General features: G+C 43.7%; 1 protein-coding gene across 1 annotated transcript in view; it reads right to left on the reverse strand.

The window, feature by feature from the left end:
• The window catches only part of NELL1 (NEL-like 1 (chicken)), a 1,067,650-nt gene extending 1,046,792 nt beyond the window's left edge, over positions 1-20,858 (reverse strand). Inside the window, exons 1-2 of the mRNA XM_010858409.1 lie at positions 20,717-20,858; positions 10,530-10,658 (exon numbers count right to left, since the gene is read on the reverse strand). Coding sequence (XP_010856711.1) covers positions 10,530-10,658; positions 20,717-20,771 — 184 coding nt within the window. The 5' untranslated portion in view covers positions 20,772-20,858. The remainder of the gene's footprint in view (positions 1-10,529; positions 10,659-20,716) is intronic.
• Positions 20,859-20,864: the final 6 nt, after the last annotated feature.

Here is a 20,864-nt window from a genome sequence, read left to right on the forward strand (position 1 = left end):
CTCAGAAATCCTCCTAAAAGTAAAACTCCTACAAGGTAGCACTTTCCTGACAGGGGGGAAAAAAAAAAAACTAACACATTAAAGAATCTGCACTCATGCATATTCTAATTCTCTTTTATAAATGAAACACCAATACACAGACACATCCCCCAACTACTCAACACTAAGATGCTGTCAGTCAGGGGGAAGTACAGTCTCAAACTCAATCAGAGCTTCTCTCAGTCCTACTCAAAGCAAAGCAAAGGTATTCTAGAATGATTTTTGAAACTCGAATGCTGGCATTCAGGATGTTTTTCAGCCTAGAGAAGATCAATGACAGTCTTACACATAGCCATTCATTCTCCCTGCTCCTAGCCCCAATCCTTATCTATTAAAATATGATTTGTTTCTGGTAAAAAGACAATAAAAATCTTACTCACTCAAGTCTTTGCATTCTACAAGGACAGCAGTGACAAAGATAAGCTTAAAAAGCTGAGTAGCCACAAAATAAATCCTATGAGGCTTTGGAGCTGGTATGGATAGGAGTGTTTCCAGTTAACTAAGCTTTCTACTGAAATTTATCAGTGTTATTATTAAGAGGCTAGCACTGACACGCGGAGAAGGCAATGGCACCCACTCCAGTACTCTCGCCTGGAGAATCCCATGGACGGAGGAGCCTGGTAGGCTGCAGTCCATGGGGTCGCTAAGAGTCAGACATGACCGAGGGACTTCACTTTCACTTTTCACTTTCATGCATTGGAGAAGGAAATGGCAACCCACTCCAGTGTTCTTGCCTGGAGAATCCCAGGGACGGGGGAGCCTGGTGGGCTGCCGTCTATGGTGTTGCACAGAGTCGGACACGACTGAAGTGATTTAGCAGTAGCAGCAGCAGCAGCATTGACATGAAGGTTTTCATTCCCTCAATACACATCAATTCAGAGTTGGACTTAGGATAGTGAAATAGAAGAAAAAATAAAAATAAAGGAAGGAAGAGAAGAAGAAAATTTTTTTTACTTTATATATTTCTCTTTTTTCTTTTTTTTTATTTTATTGAAGTATGATTGATTTACAACATTATCTTGGCTTCTGGTATACAGTAGAGTGACCCAGTTTTATATATATATATATATATATATATATTCTTTTTCATATTCTTTTCCATTATGGTTTATTACAGGATACTGAATATAGTTCCCTATGCTATACAGTAGGACGTGATTGTTTATCCATTCTATATATAAGAGCTTTTGTTTTTCATTTCCGCAAGACAACCTGTCTCAGTCAGTGGGGAATCCCACTTCCAGCTCATGGGAAAAGGAGTGGGTGGCGGAGGGGAACAGAACAAACTGCAGCCCCTGGACGACCAGGGCGGTGCCCCCAGCTCCAGCCACCATATTTCCACGTCTCTGTGGCTCTGGCATAACTCCCACTTGGGCATCATCAGCTATGCTTTATAGTCTTCAAAATACTTTCTCATATATTATTATTTAATTTATATAATCAATCCCATTTTCAGATGAGGAAACTGAGGCTAGAAGACATTAAAAGACATATCCACTGATCTCCCTAAGTACTGACTCAAGGTACATCCATTTATGAATGATAATACTTCCTTTATGCATTACTGAGGTAAAATAAATTTATACATAGAAAGTGCTGAGACCTAATCTATCCTCTGCACAATCCTGTGCTTTTCCCACTATCCCAACTTATCTCTGCAGGTTAAAATTTGACATTCATAACACACCAGACAGATAATACACATAAGAAGACCAAAGTTATACCCTATTACTTACAAATGCATGCACTAACATTTAACAAAAGCTTACCATGTACCAAGTACAGTTCTAATGCTCTATGTGTATTAGTATATTTCATTCTCACTATAATCATATATAGTAAGTACTATTATTACACCAGTTTATCATTGAGCAAAGGGAGATACTTTGAGGTAGAGAGCTTAAGTAGTTTGTTACTTACATATTAAACTTGAAAGAAGGGCTTCTTGATTTGATCATATTAACTGAACTATGGTAAAATACTAAAATCCCTGAGCCTCTCTAGACCTGCACTGTCCAATATAGCAACCCCAAGCCACATATGGCAATTGAGCACTTGAAATATGATGAGTGTGGTGGAGAAAATGAATGTTTAATTTTATGAAATTTGAATTAGTTTGAATTTACATTTTAAATGAATATTCAATGAAACAGCAGACACTGGGCATCAGTCAATGAAGGACAGTGACCCTTGAGAGATGAAAAACAAAAGAGACGAATCCTACAGTCACACAAGCTTACCGCTGAGTTTCCAAGCTGTGTCACAGGAAGAAGAAATGCAGGCAAAGCCCAGGAGTCTCCCTGCATTGAGATGAAGAAGCTGAGTGTGGGGAGACCAAGGCACCTAGATTTCACAGGACAGCATATGTGAGAGACAAACAGCAGAGAGAAAAATATAGAACTCTCTCAACAGACTACTGATCAATGCACGCATGCAAGAAAAGTACCCAAGGACAGAGAAAAACCACCCAAAGGAAACAGTGCCCAGCACACACATAAGGCAGAGAACAGTACCTACTCTCACCGCTAGAACTGGAAAACCCCATGATTCATGGGGCACCCAGAAGGTCTTACCTCAGTGATGGAAAATAATTCGTTCTAAACTATTCACTAGCACTGCTCTGAGTCATCTAACAAATCTTAAAAGTAGGATCCATAACCTTCAAAATTATTGAAGGACTACACTGTACACCCAAAACTTACCTAATATTGCACATCAACTCTCTCTCAGTCAAAAAAAAAATGGATCCAAAAGAATAAAATCGTTTTTTAATAACTGTGTCCTAGAATAAAATTCAAGAATATTTATTAAAATGCAAAAAGATTTATCAAATACTAAACAAGGCAAAATTTACAATGTCTGGCATTAATCAAAAATTACCTAGGATACAAGGAAGCAGTAGTGAGAAAAATTAATCAGAATCATCCCAGGACTGATGATAACTGCATTCCATCTATTCAAAGAGTTGGATAAAGAATGGAAAATTTTTTAAAGAGTCAAACTGAACTTATGGAGATGAAATTACAACACATGACATAAAAAAAAAATAGAATTATACTAAGAGCAGCCGATACAGAAGAACAGTTCTTAAAGGCAGAGTAATAGGAACTACCAAAAATGATACATAGAGAGAAAAGAGTGGAAGAACTTTTGAAATGAACAGAATGTCAGTGAGCTATGGAACAACTTTAAGCAGCTTAACATACACATAATTGGAGTCCCAAAAGTAAAGAGAAAGAAACAGAAAACATATTTGAAGATATAAAGGTCATTTTTTTTTCTAAATGTGATGAATTTCAACAGATCCCACACACAAGAAATATGAAGAAAATCAGACCAATGTACATCATTATCAAATTGCTTCAAGTTAGTGATAAGAGAAAGTCTTAAAAGCAAAGAGCATAGTTACATTACCTACAGAGGAATAAAGATAGGATGGCAACAGATTTCTCACTGGAAACAGTACAAGTGAGACGACAGTGGATCCACGTCTTTAAAGGACTGAAAGAAATAAAACTGCCAACTCAAGATTCTACACCCAGCAAAAAGGGTTTTAAAAAAATCAAGACTTCTTCAGACATACAAAACCTGAAAGAATTCATTACCTGCACTAAAAGAAATGTTGAACAAAGTCCTTTAGGCAGGAGAAAAATGAAACCAGATTGAAATAAGAATCCATGCAAGAGACTGAAGGACACAGGAAATAGTAACTAAATATGTGAGTTAATATGTGATTGATTTTCTTATTATCTAAATATGTTCAAAAGATAATTGACTAATAAAAATAACAACAATGTAGAATGGAGTTTATAACATAAGGTAAAATGTAGAACAACAGTAGTACAGCGTCAGGGGAGGGAAGTATACTATCAAAATATTCTTATTGTACACATGAAGTTGTATCACCTGAAGGTACACTCTCATCATTAAAGATGTATACTATAAACCCTAAGACAACATAAAATAGTGAAACAAAGAGTGAACCAAGAAAGGAGATTAAAAAAGAAATCATAAGAAATTTTCAATTACTCTAAAAGAAGCCAGAAGAGGCGAGGGGAGAAATAAAGAATAGACAAGTAGAAAACAAATAACAAAAACATAGATTTAAGTATGACCATGTCAATAATCGAACTTCACTTGTAGCTCAGTTGGTAAAGAATCTGCCTGCAATGCAGCAGACCCGGGTTCAATCCCTGGGTCGGGAAGATCCCCTGGAGAAGGAAATGGCAACCCACTCCAGTATTCTTGCCTGGAAAATCCAATGGACAGAGGAGCCTGGCAGGCTACAGTCCATTGGATCGCAAGAGTCAGACACGACTTAGCAACTAAACCACATATCAATAATCATATTAATATAAATGGCCTAACTAACCTTGATGAACAGAGATTGACATTCTGGTTTAAAAAAAAAAAAAAGACCCTTCTATATATCCTGGCTATAAGAAAAGCACTTTACATGTTATTACTAGTCTTGAAATAACTATGACACATGAAAGAATTTAGATCCTCCCAAAATGAGTAGACACTGTATCAGATCAGATCAGATCAGATCAGTCACTCAGTCGTGTCTGACTCTTTGCGACCCCATGAATCACAGCACGCCAGGCCTCCCTGTCCATCATCAACTCCTGGAGTTCACTGAGACTCACGTCCATCGAGTCAGTGATGCCATCCAGCCATCTCATCCTCTGTCATCCTCTTCTCCTCCTGCCCCCAATCCCTCCCAGCATCAGAGTCTTTTCCAATGAGTCAACTCTTGGCATGAGGTGGCCAAAGTACTGGAGTTTCAGCTTTAGCATCATTCCTTCCAAAGAAATCCCAGGGCTGATCTCCTTCACAATGGACTGGTTGGATCTCCTTGCAGTCCAAGGGACTCTCAAGAGTCTTCTCCAACACCACAGTTCAAAAGCATCAATTCTTCAGTGCTCAGCCTTCTTCACAGTCCAACTCTCACATCCATACATTACCACAGGAAAAACCATAGCCTTGACTAGACGAACCTTTGTTGGCAAAGTAATGTCTCTATCTAGGTTGATCATAACTTTCCTTCCAAGGAGTAAGCGTCTTTTAATTTCATGGCTGCAGTCACCATCTGAAGTGATTTTGGAGCCCAGAAAAATAAAGTCTGACACTGTTTCCACTGTTTCCCCATCTATTTCCCATGAAGTGGTGGGACCGGATGCCATGATCTTCATTTTCTGAATGTTGAGTTTTAAGCCAACTTTTTCACTCTCCACTTTCACTTTCATCAAGAGGCTTTTTAGTTCCTCTTCACTTTCTGCCATAAGGGTGGTGTCATCTGCATATCTGAGGTTATTGATATTTCTCCCGGCAATCTTGACTCCAGCTTGTGCTTCTTCCAGTCCAGCGTTTCTCATGATGTACTCTGCATATAAGTTAAATAAACAGGGTGACAATATACAGCCTTGATGTACTCCTTTTCCTATTTGGAACCAGCCTGTTGTTCCATGTCCAGGTCTAACTGTTGCTTCCTGACCTGCATACATGTTTCTCAAGAGGCAGGTCAGGTAGTATGGTATTCCCATCTCTTTCAGAATTTTCCACAGTTTATTGTGATCCACACAGTCAAAGGCTTTGGCATAGTCAATAAAGCAGAAATAGATGTTTTTCTGGAACTCTCTTGCTTTTTCCATGATCCAGCAGATGTTGGCAATTTGATCTCTGGTTCCTCTGCCTTTTCTAAAACCAGCTTGAACATCAGGAAGTTCGCGGTTCACATATTCCTGAAGCCTGGCTTGGAGAATTTTGAGCATTACTTTACTAGCATGTGAGATGAGTGCAATTGCATGGTAGTTTGAGCATTCTTCGGCATTGCCTTTCTTTGGGATTGGGATGAACACTGACCTTTTCCAGTCCTGTGGCCACTGCTGAGTTTTCCAAATTTGCTGGCATATTGAGTGCAGCACTTTTTCAAATAAACTTTCTAGAAAATGCAAACTACTGTATATTGACAGAAAGCAGATTAGTAGTTACCTGAGGGTAGAGGCTGAAATACAGAAAGGAGGGATTATTTTAAAAAGAGGAAACTTTGGGGGTGATAGCTATGTTCATTATCTTGATTGTGATGATCGTTTCACTGGTGTTTTCACATATCAAAATTAACAAACTGTACAGTTTGAATATGTACAGTTTATTATAACCCAACTACATTTTAACAAAGCTGTTAAATTTTTTAATGATACTTAAAATTATGTATGGAATAACTTGCCAAATCTGTATACTGTAACTATAAATTATAGATGAGATTTTTTACTTTGGAAAAAATGTGAAATATCTCATTAACAATTTTTTGTATTGACCATATGTTGAAATGATAATATTTTTCATGTGTTGGGTTAAATAAATGTATAGGTAACATCAATTTCACTTGATTTTTACATGGTTCATGTGGCTGCTACAAAAACTGAAATCAAAGATATGACTCACTTACTTATATATCTGTTGGACAATGATGCACTAGAAAGGACTTATCTGGAGTATTCTGGAAATATCCTATTGCCCATATTTCTGCCCAGCAGTGAGTAGTCATCCTATGGCAGACAAAATTAAATCCCTGCCCTCAAAAGATCTCTACATCTTAATCCCCAAAACCTATAAATATATTACTTTACACAGCATAAGCCTTTGCAAACGTGACAGAGTTATGAACCTTAAAATGAAGAAATTATCCTAGATTATCCAGGTGGGCCCAATATAGGGAAAAGGACCCACAAGGGTCCTTGTAAGAGGGGAAAAAAAGGAGCAGAAGAGTCAGTACAAGAGAAGAAAATGTGACAGAAACAGAAAAAAAGAAATGTGAAACAGAAGCAGAGGTTGAAGTAATGTACCCACAAGTTAAGGAACGCGGCAGCTGCTGGAAGCTGGAAAAACAATAAACTGATTAGCCTATAGTGGCCATACAAGGAACACAGCTCTGTCAGCACATTGATTTTAGCCCTTAAAAGTCTATTTTTAACTTCTGATTTCTGGTGTTGAAGGTGCAGCCTGGTTTCTCTTTGTTGCATACAGAAAAAAGTGAGAGGAAAAAGATTAAGCGAAGAGCCGTTTAGCAAAAAGGAACCAGGATTGATCGTATAGAAAATTCCCAGCCTATCCAGATTGAAAAAACAATAAAATTAGGAAATTCACTGTCAGGAAAGTCTGCTCTGGAAGGAAGCCAAGGATGTGGCTGAACCACTTTTTGCTAGTACTTCTGAAAGATCAAAACAGTCAGAATATTCAATCAACCAGAGGGTGCTTTGAAGAGATCAGAATTGTAATTCAGGTATCCCTTCAGTCATCCCAGTAGAAGTCAAAAATATAACAGAGATGGAATTTCTTGGAAAGATCTGTAAAGGAGCCTTTTGTCTCATGGACAGGAAACCCTCCAAGTTTTTGAGAATGTTATACCAGAGAAACACTGCCACCTAGGACTGAAGGGAACAGGAAGATGATGAAATAAGGCTCATGGACTCCCCAGATTCTATAGGCAAGACATAGGTTGATAAAACTATTCAACTATAGGGACTTCTTTGGTGGTCCAGTGGCTAAGACTCCACGCTCCCAATGCTGGGGGCCCAGGTTCAAACCCTGGTCAGAGAACCAGATCTTCCATGCCACAACTGGGTACAGCCAAATATTTAAAAGTAAATTAAAAAAAAAAACAAACTATCAAACTACAAACATATGCTACTTTTCATGAAAAAGAATGATTCATAGAAACAAGTCATAAACTTAGAAGGCAGAGCCAAGGACCACAGAGGATGACCCTCAGGCCCTAATACCCAGTGGGGTTTGTCCTACTGGATTTCAAATTTTCTTGGGACCAGTGACCCCTTTCTTCTTTCCACTTTTCCCTTTTGGACAGAAACTTCTATAACTGGAATCCTATACCTGTCACACTATTATATTTTGGAAGCAGATTATTTTTTTCTAGTTTCACAGATCCACAGATAAAGAAAAATTTTGCTCCAAAACAGCAAATACTCAGAGTCCCACTCATATCTGATTTAGATTAGACAGTGAGACTAGAAATTTTTCAACTGATGAGTGGATGAGATTTTAGACTTTGAGCTGATGTTATAATGGATTAAGACCTTGGGAGATACTGGGATGGGGTTAATTTATTCTTCATGTGGAGTAGACATGAATTTGGAGGGGCCAGTGGGCAGACATTGTGGTAAAAAGAATAATAGTTCCCTGAAAATGTCAATGTCCTGATTGCCAAAATACATGAAATATGTTACCTTACATGCCAAATGGACTTTACAGATTACAGATCCTGAGATGGAGAGATTACCCTGGATTATCCAAGTAATGCAATCACAAGGGCCCTAATTAGTGAAAGCCCTCCTCAGTCAAACTCCCATGATACAGTTATTCTTCCCACCAAAGAAGCTGAAAATCTCTCCCTGTTGTTGGAGCATGGTAGACATCCCAGAAGCGGAGAACACACAAATTAGAGAGCAGAGATCTAGCCTAGGGAATAAATAAATGAGTAAATGACTAGACTAGTGTATAAAGCAGGCAGCAAGCCTTTCAAAGAGCACATTGGACAGAGGAAATTTTAATGCAGTTCAAAATGTTTCTTCATCACCTACTACGTACCACGCACAATACTTGGCCGTAGGGATGTAGGGGTATTTAGATAGAAAGACTATTGCTTTCATGAAGTGTAGAGATGAGCCAGGCTTCCATAACAACTCTGTTGACAAAGTGTCAGCAGCACCTCTCAAACCAAGAGGGGGATGGTCTCTCAATAGTAAGTGAACAGATCTTGCACAATGCAAAGAGAAAACTGACCCAGTCTGTCTGCTCTTAAGCATGCCCAATCTATTTGCTTTACTGATTCCTAGAGTGAGTGGAAATTAACATACCTGTAGCCCTGTTATATATTACTATACAGGATCTGTAGATGTGCTGTATTTTATTAACAAGACTGAAGTTCTCTGCACAGGATATATATATCATCCCATAATGTTGGTTCAGTCATTCTAAAATAATCCTTTTGTTATCTTCACAAAAGGCTTGGTTCAAAGAAGCCCGCCAGGCATTTTTGTATAGGAATATCCCAGCTGTCTGACTGCTATATCTGATCAGATCACTCCCCTGCTTCAACTCATCAAAGGCCCCCACTGATCTGAGAGTAAAGCAGAAAACTAACAAGGGCCTGGGTAATATTTGCAATAGTTAACAAGTACATGGCCCCCCACCTATCAGAACGGATACCGGCCATAAAGCATCAGCACACCAAGCCCACGGACATCAGCTAAATGTCAGTTCTGCCTACAGGGCCCAGTGTGACCTAGTCCCTGCCTACCTCTCCAGCCACTCACCACCTTTTAGCCATGCTAAATGTCTTTCTGTTGGTTTCTGCCTTAAGACCTTCATAACATATCATTACTGCCCAGAATGTTCTGAGCCCCCACCTCTTCCTACACCAGGCTTTCTATTCATTTTCCACACTTCTGCTGACCCATCACTTTTTCAGGGCAGCCTTTCCCTGACCACTACCATCTCCCCATCAGATCTCCCTGTATACTCTTATTTGGCAACCTATACATCTCCCTCAAGATAAGTATAGCCAGTGGAAGTCAATAATTACTTGCATAATGACTGTTTCCCTCACTCTATTTATTTACTCTTATTAATAATCCTAGTATTAGCATGGTGCGTGGTACACAGTAGGGGTTCCATAATAAGAGCTAGTACTTCCGGGGGATTTACTATGTTATCAGGCACTGTTTGAATCACTCTACTGGATTCATTCCTCAATCACTGTAATAGTCCCATGATGCATTGTAATAGTCCCATGATGCATTTCAGATGAGGACAGAGGCAGAGTCAGGCTAAGGAATTGTCCAACGCTGCAAAGTCAGTAAACGATAGGGTTGGCATCTGATCCTAAGCAGTCAGGCTCCAGGGCCAGGCTTTTACGAAGTGCACTATAATGCCCTGATGCATGCTTGTTGAACACTTTAACGAATTGTAGTCAGATTTATAGCAGGCAGAACCAACTAAGCTGTACCCCTAAGACACTGCAGCCATAAAATATCCTCTGTGTGCGTGGTCCCCTGATGAATGAGAGATGTAGATAGAAGAATAGGAATAGATGCACTAATAGATATGGGTAAACATATGGATAACGGTAGAAAAAATATCCTGTGGAAAAAACATGACTGGTCAGTGGCTTTCAAGGACTTTACAAATTCATTCTACTTCAGATCCCTCACCAAAATCCCCTGGGATATATATCACTGCCAAGCCAAATGTTCAATCACCATGACCACTACTGCCCTCCTTACACCCTCAGAACACCCCTCAAATATCTAAGCACCCTCAGCATCTCTGGACATTCCTCACGGCGATAACATAGGAGAAGTAACAGAGATGATCACCCAACAAATAACACTCCAGAGGAACATGCCCCAGGCAGCTCCCAAGTTCCTCCCCAAGTCCTGACCCCATGCAAAGGAGAGAGACGTCTTTACCTTGAAATAAAAATGCTTTGCTGGTGTTGTGCAGTCCGGACACCTGCGTGACCCCAAGGGTGGTGTTCACAAGGTCGAGCTCAGTGATGATATCCAACTGAAGATCCGGATCCAGCCCAAAGCCCACCACTGAAAAGGAACAGAGAGCCATCTTGTCTGAAAATGCAGACTTGCTCGAAACTACATAGAACAGAAGTGGCAGAGGACAGGAGTGGCAGGGACTACAAAGAAGCCAGTGATGAGTGCTTGGAGATGCTCTTTTCCTAAATGGAAAAGGAAGGCAACTCTCTGCTCCATCATCCCACTGATACGATGGTTTCTTCGTCCCTTTCCCATCCCCACTACAGATAATCCCTATGCAAAACCCTCAGGGCCAAATATATTTCATAACTCAGAATGGATCATCTGTTGGAAAGCTAATTTGGCCCATATACTCATTTTATGTAACACCTTCAACAAAGTCTACATCAGCACCCCATAACCAAACACAGTATTTCTAAAGCAAAAAGTATGGTGTTTCCTTCTAATTGGTACAAGTAAAGACTATACACAGCCTCATATCAGTTTAAGTCAAGTTTTGCCACCAAAGGAGTTCAGCTCAGGGTAGGTTTTGCTGTCAAGTAAGTTATCTTTTGGGTTTCTGCGCTTTTTTCAATTTAGGGACAATGGGTACTGGACTGTGGCCCTGATCTTCCTGTTCAGACTGATGCAGTAATGACTACTGGCACCACCGTCACCAGGAAACACCTCTGCAGAGCACTGTTAATCAGGCACCCACACGTGTGATAAAGAGGAAGGAAATAGGGATGCTGTCCCTGCTGGACAGGGGTGACAGAGGTACTGGCCAGGAAAGGGAATCCCCAGAACCACGGGTGTACATTTCAAGGGGATCACTGAAAAGGTAGACTCCCTGACAACTCTTGTTGGAGAATTACAGGGCACAGAGAAACAGGGCCCTGAGCCTCCATCATCTGGTCTGATAAAGGCAAATCCTCGAACCTGTCTCCCATCTACATGGTGCTCTGTAGAATGATTCGCTCATGCCTGCAAAGTGGCTTCCAGTTATATATATATTAATAAGGCTAGCAATCACTCCAAGGGATTCTGTTTAAGCCATTCCTAAAGGCTGTGTCTGTCTACACTTAGCATCTCAATAGTGCAATTCTGATTGCACAGTTGGAGACGTTTTAATCAGCAACAGCTGTCAATGATTGTCTGGTGGTAACGTAGTCACTGAAGCAAGATTTGGAGAGCTTGTCCCAGAGAGACCGAGTGCATTTCATTCAGGACATCACACCCTGTGACAACCTCATCCGTCCTCCCAACCTCACCCCTTTCCCCATAGACCTGCAGAAGGAAATCTACATGCTTCTCACTCTTTTCCTGTTAGGAGACAAAGACTCCTGCAGCAATCTAGGCTTCCATCAATGGAAGGTGGCTCAGGGAAGGGTCTTGGGAGCCAAAGCCTGTCATCCCCAAGGTGGACAAAGGGTTAAATGAGAAGCACAGTGCACAGAGCCACCTTCTCAGTTTTTGTCAGGCTTCCCCTTGTCCTCTAAACTGAAGGTTTAAGTCTTCCCCTTCCAAATGCAGCCAAATGCGAGACCAGTTTACCCAAAGACAACTCATTTATTCAGTCATTCATTCACCCGTGTGTTGAATGCAGTAGTTTTTCAACAAATGTGACTGAGTGCTTTCGTTGTAACAAACACACTGCACTCACTGCAAGGCACTGGAGCTGGCCTCCCTGAGCACACATTCCTAAGGCAGCAGGTGAAGAGAGGGCAAGTAAGCAAATAGGTAAATAAGATAATTTGAGATGGCAATGTGCTTTTGTTTGTGCTTATTCGTGTCTGACTCTTTGTGACCCCATGGACCGTAGCCTGCCAGGCTCCTCTGTCCAAGGGGATTCTCCAGGCAAGAATACTGGAATGGGTTGCCAAAGGGATCTTCCCAACCTAGGAATTGAACCTGGGTCTCCCAGATTGCAGGCAGATTCTTTACCGTCTGAGTCACCAGGGAAGCCCGAGATGGCAATAAATGCCACGAAGAAAATAAGAGTTATGAAATAGAAAGCAGCTTGCATGGAGGCTTTAAAAAGGATGGTAGAGGAAGGTTCCTCTGAGCAGAAACCTTAATGACAATAGGGGCTGGCGATCATTCCAGAAGGGAAGATCTGGGGTGGGGGGAAGCTTTCTATTTATTGAGAGAACAGCAAATGCAAACCAGAAACAAGCTTGGCATGTTCAGGAAACACACAAAAGGCTGCTGTGGCCAGAGCAGAGTGGGCCGGGGGACAGCAGTAGAAAGTAGGGCCCCTGAGCAGGAACTGCCTTGTGAACTGCAGCAAGGAGAGAGAGCATTCTAACTGCAATGGGGCATCATTAGAGATGAGGCTTCCCTGGTGGTTCAGTGGTAAAGAATCCAATGCAGGAGGTGCAGGATTGATCCCTGGGTCAGGAAGATCCCCTGGAGATGGAAACGGCAGCTCACTCTAGTGTTCTTGCCTGGGAAATCTCATGGACAGATAAGCCTGGTGGGCTACAGTCCATGGGATCACAAAAAGAGTCAGACACGACTTGGCAACTAAACAACAGTCATTAGAGGGCTTTCAGGTATGTGTTAAGGGGGGAAGAGTGGGATGTGCTCTGATTTACATCAGTACATCCTACCTGTCTGACACAGACTCAATTCACAAAGACTGATGACTGACCAACTACCTACTCTGTGCAAAGAAGCACCAAGCCAATGGGCATCTATCAATGTCACAGCACTGGATGCCTCTCACTGAGACTGGTGATGCTTTTCTCCAAGCAAACAGATATCAGCAATTCAATGATCATCTTGGAAAGGAAGAAAAGCAATTAATATTTCAGTTTAACCTATAGTGCTCTATACCTATACGGCAGAGATTAAGAGTGATCTCAGAGGACCTCTATGCTGGTCTAGCTCTAGCCAGGAAGTTGGAAGGCAGTTTGGGGAATGAGCCCTTAGCTGGACACAAGACGAAGGAAGCATTCCTATAGTCTCGGTGCCTTGCACAAGGCCTTGTGTATGTCACACCCTGAATTTAGGACCCTCAGAATTAACCAAAAAGTGGATGCATGATCACTGCTTTGGGTACAGTGATCTCAGACAATGTGCATATCTGGGGAATACCATGAGAGGACTGGATGGAATTCAAGCCAAAGAAAGTGAAGGTTGCTCGGTCATGTCCAACTCTTTGCAACCCCATGGACCATACAGTCCAGGGAATTCTGCAGGCCAGAATACTGGACTGGGTAGCCTTTCCCTTCTCCAGGGAATCTTCCCAACCCAGGGATCCAACCCAGGTCTCACGTATTGCAGGCAAATTCTTTACCAGCTGAGTTACCAGGGAAGCCCAAGAATGCTGGAGCAGGTAGCCTTTCCCTTGTCCAGTGGGTCTTCCTGGCCCAGGAATCAAACCAGGGTCTCCTGCATTGCAGGCAGATTCTTTACCAATTGAGCTATGAGGGAATCCCAATTCAAGCCGAGGAAATTTTTTAAAAGGGATATGGTTGACTGAATTCTTGGCTTCAAATCTTTACCCTTCCCATATCCACACTTTTTGCTATATGGCTGTGGAGATCCTTGGAGAAGGCAGTGGCACCCCACTCTAGTACTCTTGCCTGGAAAATCCCATGGATGGAGGAGCCTGGTGGGCTGTAGTCCATGGGTCGCTAAGAGTTGGACACGACTGAGTGACTTCACTTTCACTTCTCACTTTCATGCATTGGAGAAAGAAATGGCAACTCACTCCAGTGTTCTTGCCTGGAGAATCCCAGGGATGGAGGAGCCTGGTGGGCTGCCGTCTATGGGGTCGCACAGAGTCGGACACGACTGAAGTGACTTAGCAGCAGCAGCAGTGGAGATCCTTAGAGTGGGAATAAACTTCCCATCCCTTGAGTTTGAGCCTGGTCAAGTAACTTGTTTGATTCATTAGGATGTAGTTACAAGAAAGAATAAAATCTGACTATATGTTGGCTCTGCTTCTTTTACTTTAACCTTTGCTCCCTGTTGCTTTTTTCAATAAAAGAGTACTGTCTATACATAACGGCTTGCCTCAGGGAAGCCTGTCCCTCTACCTGAATGCTAAACCAGAGTGCTTTTGTTCAGGGAAACATCATGACCCTGTCCACCCACTAGCTGCGAGTGTGAATGGCTGCAAGAAAAAGCAAATTGACACACCCCTTTCCCAAGGCTGGTCATTCTGAGATATTTGCAAGATGAATGGCCTTTTTACTTTACTTCCTGACCTCCTCTACTCTGTGTTCCGTGGAGCCCAAGGTCACAGGATAAAAATCTCTGGACCTGATCATGCCCCATAGCAACTATTGCCATGAGCCTCTAGATCTAAACACAGTTCCCTGACCCCATATTAGGTAAAATAACCACCCTATTACCCACCCTAGAGCACCCTAACCAATCACCTAATGCATCATTCTGGTAGGAATTTTCTGTTTTGAAGCTATAAAAATTGGCTACGAGCCCACAAAAGCAGTAGGCTGTCCCTTGAGCTGGCCCTCTATTCTAATGGCGTCTCCCACTCTAACAGACTTTAATTTCCTCTCATTCTGTCTCATGTCTGGAAATTCTTTTCCAACCTGCACAACGACTACAACATGTTCTATAAAAGAAACTGGCATCCAGACCCTGATAAGATGGTTATTTTGAGACATTAGTCGGCCATCTTCTTGGTCTGCCAGCTTTCCAAGAAAAGTCATTATTGCTTGCCTCGACACCTCATCTCCTGATTGATTGGCCTGCCATGCGATGAGCAGTGAGCTTGGACTCAGTAACAATATTAGCAACATGATACAAGCAAAGACTTGAATAAGCCTGTGTGGTGGAGCCTGTTCCCTTGTACCTCTGCATCACCATGAGAAGAGCATGGTCCAGTGGGGCCATTGGTCCAGGGAGATTCAGACACTTGGGACAGACACCTTACTTGGGTTTGGGATGATGCCCAGCCAAACCTGGCCGAGGTAAGCCAATCATCAAACCAGGCAACAGATACATGGACCAAAATAAATGCTATTTTTAGTTTCTGGTGACTTATTAGGCAGTATTATTGTGAAAATAAGTGACCAATGCAGGCCAAACTTGGAGCCCTGCAACTAGACGAGCCTAAAAGGCACCCAGGTTCTGTAGAACTGGCAGAACACCCCAATGGTGCCCTTGGATCCCCATCTCCATGTGAGAACATAGCACCCTCAATTTGGAACACTCAACTAAGGACCACTTTCAGTCCTGGTCTCTTCCCACTAATAACTCTGTGCCCTTGAGGGGGAAAAAATTGCTTCAATTCTCAGAGCTTCACTAATCTCAGCCATAAAATGGGGGTGATTATACCAGCCTCCCGGACTTTCCTGGTGGCTCAGCTGGTAAAAAAAATCTGCCTGCAATGTAGGAGACCTGGGTTCGATCCCTGGGTTGGGAAGATCTCCTGGAGAAGGGAACAGCTAGCCACGCCAGTATTCTGGCCTGGAGAATTCCATGGACTGTATGGGTCATGGGTCACAAAGAGTCAAACACGACTGAGTGACTTTCACTTCACTTTCAATACCAGCCTTCCAGCCTCATGAGGTTTCAGTGATAACTGTATGAATACTCCTACCACATATTTGGTGCCCAGCTGGGGCCTGCTGCATCTGTCTTTCATAGGACCAGCCCTCCAGACCATTCCATCTCCTTGGTCCACAACTTCGCTGGACTTATACAAAAGGTACAGATGGTTCCCATTTTCCCAACCCCTCCACATGCTCAGATGAATAGAAGGGATTCTCACTCTGGCTGCGCTTTGTGAAACCCATATAATGAATCTATAGGGTTGGTCAAAAAGTATGTTCAGGTTTTTCTGCATTATCTTTTGGAAAAACCAGAACAAACTTTTTGGCCAACCCAATATACTGACCTCTTCCCCTAGAGCCCACAAATGAAGGGGCTTCCCTGGTTTCAAGATAACTGTATTGCTCTTATTATAAAAACATCCCAAAAAAAACAGAACAAGAGAAATCAATTAGCCTTCCAGATACAATATTCTTTTCTCTAAGTGGTTCCCTTCGAGATGAAAATACCTTATGCCAATAGCAGGATGAGAAAAACTGCTTTGCCCATTGCCTAAGGAATCAGAAAATCTATTAATAAGGCAGCATTTGCATGGCTTCACCTGAACCTTATATAGTATGAGAAAGTTGGCTCCATAAAGATATATTTTTTATTTTAATGTTTCTGCTTCTTGTCCAAGCATGGAGCTCCTGCCCTTTCCAGGGAAATTCTATTATAAGTTTTTTACTTTGGTCATAACTGCTCTATAAATGGCTAAAGCTGGGTATTGAAATTAAGTAGGATAAAAAGAGCCTCTGGGGGGAAAAAATTTTTTTTTAAACCTGGAAGGCAGCATGTCAATCTCACAGAGGCACTCAAGGTCTGACTCTGAGATTCAGAATCTCCACTCTAATCTCCCAGGACACCTGCTGCTGCTGCTGGCCACTCTTCAGCCCAACCCAGGGAGTATTCAGGTCCAAAACCCACTCAATCCACCTCCAGGGTCCCGGACCTAAGCTCCCAAGCAAATCCTCCTGGATCTGGCTCACTTCAAACCTAATCCGGCTCACCATCCATGAAGGCAGCTGTTTTCCCCAGCTCCATGCATGACAAACCTCACTGGAGAGATGCTCTAAGATCTCATTTACCAGCAGGATTTCACAATCATTTGATCGGATTTGGGCCTCTGAACTCCTACAAAGTTTCTTAATATCCCAGAAGCATCCTCTGTGCCTGTTCCAAGTCAGCCAATATTTCACTTGATTACTGGAGGCCAGGGGCTTCTGTTCATAGCTTTACCTTTCAACTCAGTTAATAATAGCCTGGGAGGTACTTTAAAAAGCTCTCCTTCCCAGCAGGTGGCAGCAAAAAGCATTCACTCAGCCCCAGGAGCTCCCTCTACCCACTGCCCTGGTGACCACAACAAACTGGAAAGCCACGGGGCAGTAATCATTGAGTTTTGTATTATGCGCACTTCCAGGTCATTGGAGAAAACTCATGGACCTGACGTGTTATTACTGCTGTTACCGTGGCCTTCTGTGTGTGTGCATGCGTGCTCAGTCACTCACTTGTGTCCAACTCTTCGTGGCCCTATGGACTGTAGCCCACCAGACTCCTCTGTCCATGAAATTCTCCAGGCAAGAATACTGGAATAGCTTGCTATTACCTCCTCCAGAGACAGATTCTCTACCACCAAGACACCTGGAAAGCATCGTAGCCTGCTAAATTTCCATTATTAGTGATGTACCTGGAAATCTCAGAATTTTTCACCCAGAAATAACCAGAACAACACCTATCTTAACTCCACTTTACTCTTTAAAACAAGTTCTCTGAACAATGAGGTAATTTAAGCAGCTTCCTGTGACACCTATCATTAGATCTTTTCATATGTAACTGCTACTGCACTGCAGTGCTGCTTTAATTAAAATGTGCCCGATACCATCTATTCATTTCCATTAAAAGCAGTGATATCTGAGCAGTTCACTCAGTGAACCACGTGTTTATTTCATCTTGGGCTGTTAACAGCCCAGACAACAATTGTCCCACTTGACAAATAAACTTTCCAAGTGGCTGTTTGGATCCCAATCAACTAATTAAGAGCCAGCCTTAGCTACTTCAGAGGACGGATGTGTGATACAGGGATGATGGTTCCCAGGTAAAATCAAAGAGAAAACTGCTGATCATATCCCCCAAGTTGCAAGAAATTATAAGTAAAAGAATTGAGATATAATTCCCCCATGTCTCTCTGATTCTTCTGATAATTTTTGTAGTAGAAATGTGTAGCCTCTTGGTACTCTTTGAACGAGTACCAAATGGCACAGAAAACCCAAGCTCCCTAAGCAACTGCACAACCAATTCTCAGATCCTTCCATTCTTCCTTGCCTTTGGACAAGCTGTGCCCTTTGTCTGGAATGCTTTCCCCACTCCGTCCACCTGGAAAACTCCCTAAAAATCCTACAAGACACAACTTTCAAATGTTACCTTCTGATTAAAGCTTCCCTGACCATCTACCACCCCTCCCCAGAATTCATTTCTACAATTTCTCCTCTATATCCTTAATACAGACTTCTATAGTCCCATCTCTCTTCCTTCTACCCCGTCAAGCTGTACAATAAAAACGCTTTTCAGTCTCTATCTAGGTTCTCAGCTAAGCCGTAAGTTCCTGGAAGTCAAAGACCAAGTCGGTTCTTCTTTGCATAAGCAATCCTAGCACCCAGCAAGGCGCTCAACTCTTCAGTTGAATGAATGAATAAATACAGAAATGAAACTTCCTTACAACCGATTTTTTACAAGATTTAAAGGGGCTCAATGTGGGGAAGGGGAAAGGATTTTGTTCTTAAAGAAACTCCACAAGCAACGCGCCCAGGACCCACAATCCACTTCTGGGGAAGGTACTTTTGGCCGACTTTTCAAAGGAGTAACGGGAACAAAGGACGCAGGCATACTCCGTAGCGATGTGCACTTGAGAAAATTAAATGACGGATATCTCACCCCACCCCAACCCCACCTAGCTTCTCTCTTTGGTTCCCCTGTAAGATGCTCACCAGCACCAGATTCTCCACTAGCAGGGCTGGTCGCCCACGCTCTGCACTGTCCCCACTGCTCTGATCTTCCCGGGGGCAAGCTTTTTCTCGTGTGCTCTTGGCTTTAAAAGACTACCCCATCTAGATAGGCCGGAACTCAAGAAGCGCTTATTCTAGGCTGGACAGAGTCATGGCATCTTGGCAGGCTGCGGAGCTCTCGGGTGGAGACTGAAAACGGATGGGGATTCTTTTTATCCCTGGAGAAGTCCACACCCGCCGCTCTTTCATTAAGCAAAGGAAAAGCTGCCGCCTGCTCGGTCCTGGGGAAGATGGAAAGGGCCAGCAGGAAGCTGCTGGACACCCAACTCTTGAATCCTCAGGCGGGCTGCTAACAGCCCAAGAGGGACGCCTGGGGAGCGAGCGGAGGGAACTTTTGAGCCCACCCAGGCCGAGCACCCATTCCCAGCCCTCTACCGATAAACTTGCTGCCTAGCGTGGGCAGGAGGCTATGCCTCTGGAGAGGAGAAATGAGAGTGATAAAAGAGGGGAAAAGCAGTGGGGATGACTACCCATCAACTCTGGGGTGCGAAGTCTGCCGCACGTTAGGAGGGTGGCTAGCGTAGGAATAAAAACTCGCGACGCCCGCACCAGCAGTGGAGAGTCCTATTTTTGCCAATTCCCTCGTCCAATCCACCGCCACCTTCCCCAATCTACTACTAGCTCCCCAGAGAAGGCGGCTGAGAGTGGGTCTCCAAACCCCCAGGGGACATGCAGGCTGAGGGCTGAGAGAAGGAGGTGCTCTTAACGTCCTCACAACTGCTTCCCTGGAGGCAGAACGAAGTGGGGACTTCAGAAAATTACGCCCGTTTTCCTGACCTCCCCTCCACGACCCCAACACGCAGCTACAGTCTGCGAAAACAGGTTTGGAGCTTAAGAGCATCTCCCTGGGATTGCCCCCACAGCTCCAATTACCTCGAATTTGTCCTGCCCTCTGGGGGAGAAAGGGAGTGGCAAAAAAAAACTACTTCAAGAGTTCCCCGGGGAGAGGCAGGAGGGGACGAGAAAAGGGATCTCGGAATCCCAGCCTCGCCCGCAGCTCTCACCCCGCGCAGCGCCCGCCCGCGCCCCAGCAGCGCCCGCCCGCCGGCCGGAAGCGCTCCCTCTGCGGGTGCGCCTCCCAGCCGCCGCCCCTGCCCTGGCCAGCAGGGCGCAGGGACCGCGGTTTTCCCCGCACCTGTCAAGTTCCTGGGGGTGGCTTCCCGGGCCTCCCTACTATGTGGGTTTCTACCCGGAAGCCGGTCGCTAGCAGCTGGAGGGTGTGCCTGAACGGCCGCGCCCCTCACCCCTGTGCCCGCCAGGCCGCGTCCTCGGGGCAGGGGGCTACTCCTCGGGGGCATCTTCCACCGGCCTGTAAGTCCTACTTCTCACCCTTTCACCTGGAGCAGAGCAGAGAGATTCGAGGGACCCATCCACGCCCTTCCCCGGACCGGCGCGAAGCTCTGTTCCAGGTCCTCCCCACGCCAAGGTGGGCGCTGGGCACAGCGGCTGGGCTCGCCCGTTTCCCCGCATCCCTCCGACAGCCCCAGCCGTGCTTACCTGTCCTGGCGGTGCACACACAGAAGCACACAACTAAAATCACATCCCTCGGCATCGCTCCCAAAGGTCCCGGCCAAACCGGGCGCGTGGAAGCCAGGAAGAAACAAATGCGCCTGGATGCCGAGACGCGCCGGGCTCGGAGCCGCCA

This window comes from Bison bison, unplaced genomic scaffold, assembly GCF_000754665.1.
Source record: "Bison bison bison isolate TAMUID 2011002044 unplaced genomic scaffold, Bison_UMD1.0 scf7180017864388, whole genome shotgun sequence".
Lineage (NCBI taxonomy): Eukaryota > Metazoa > Chordata > Mammalia > Artiodactyla > Bovidae > Bison > Bison bison.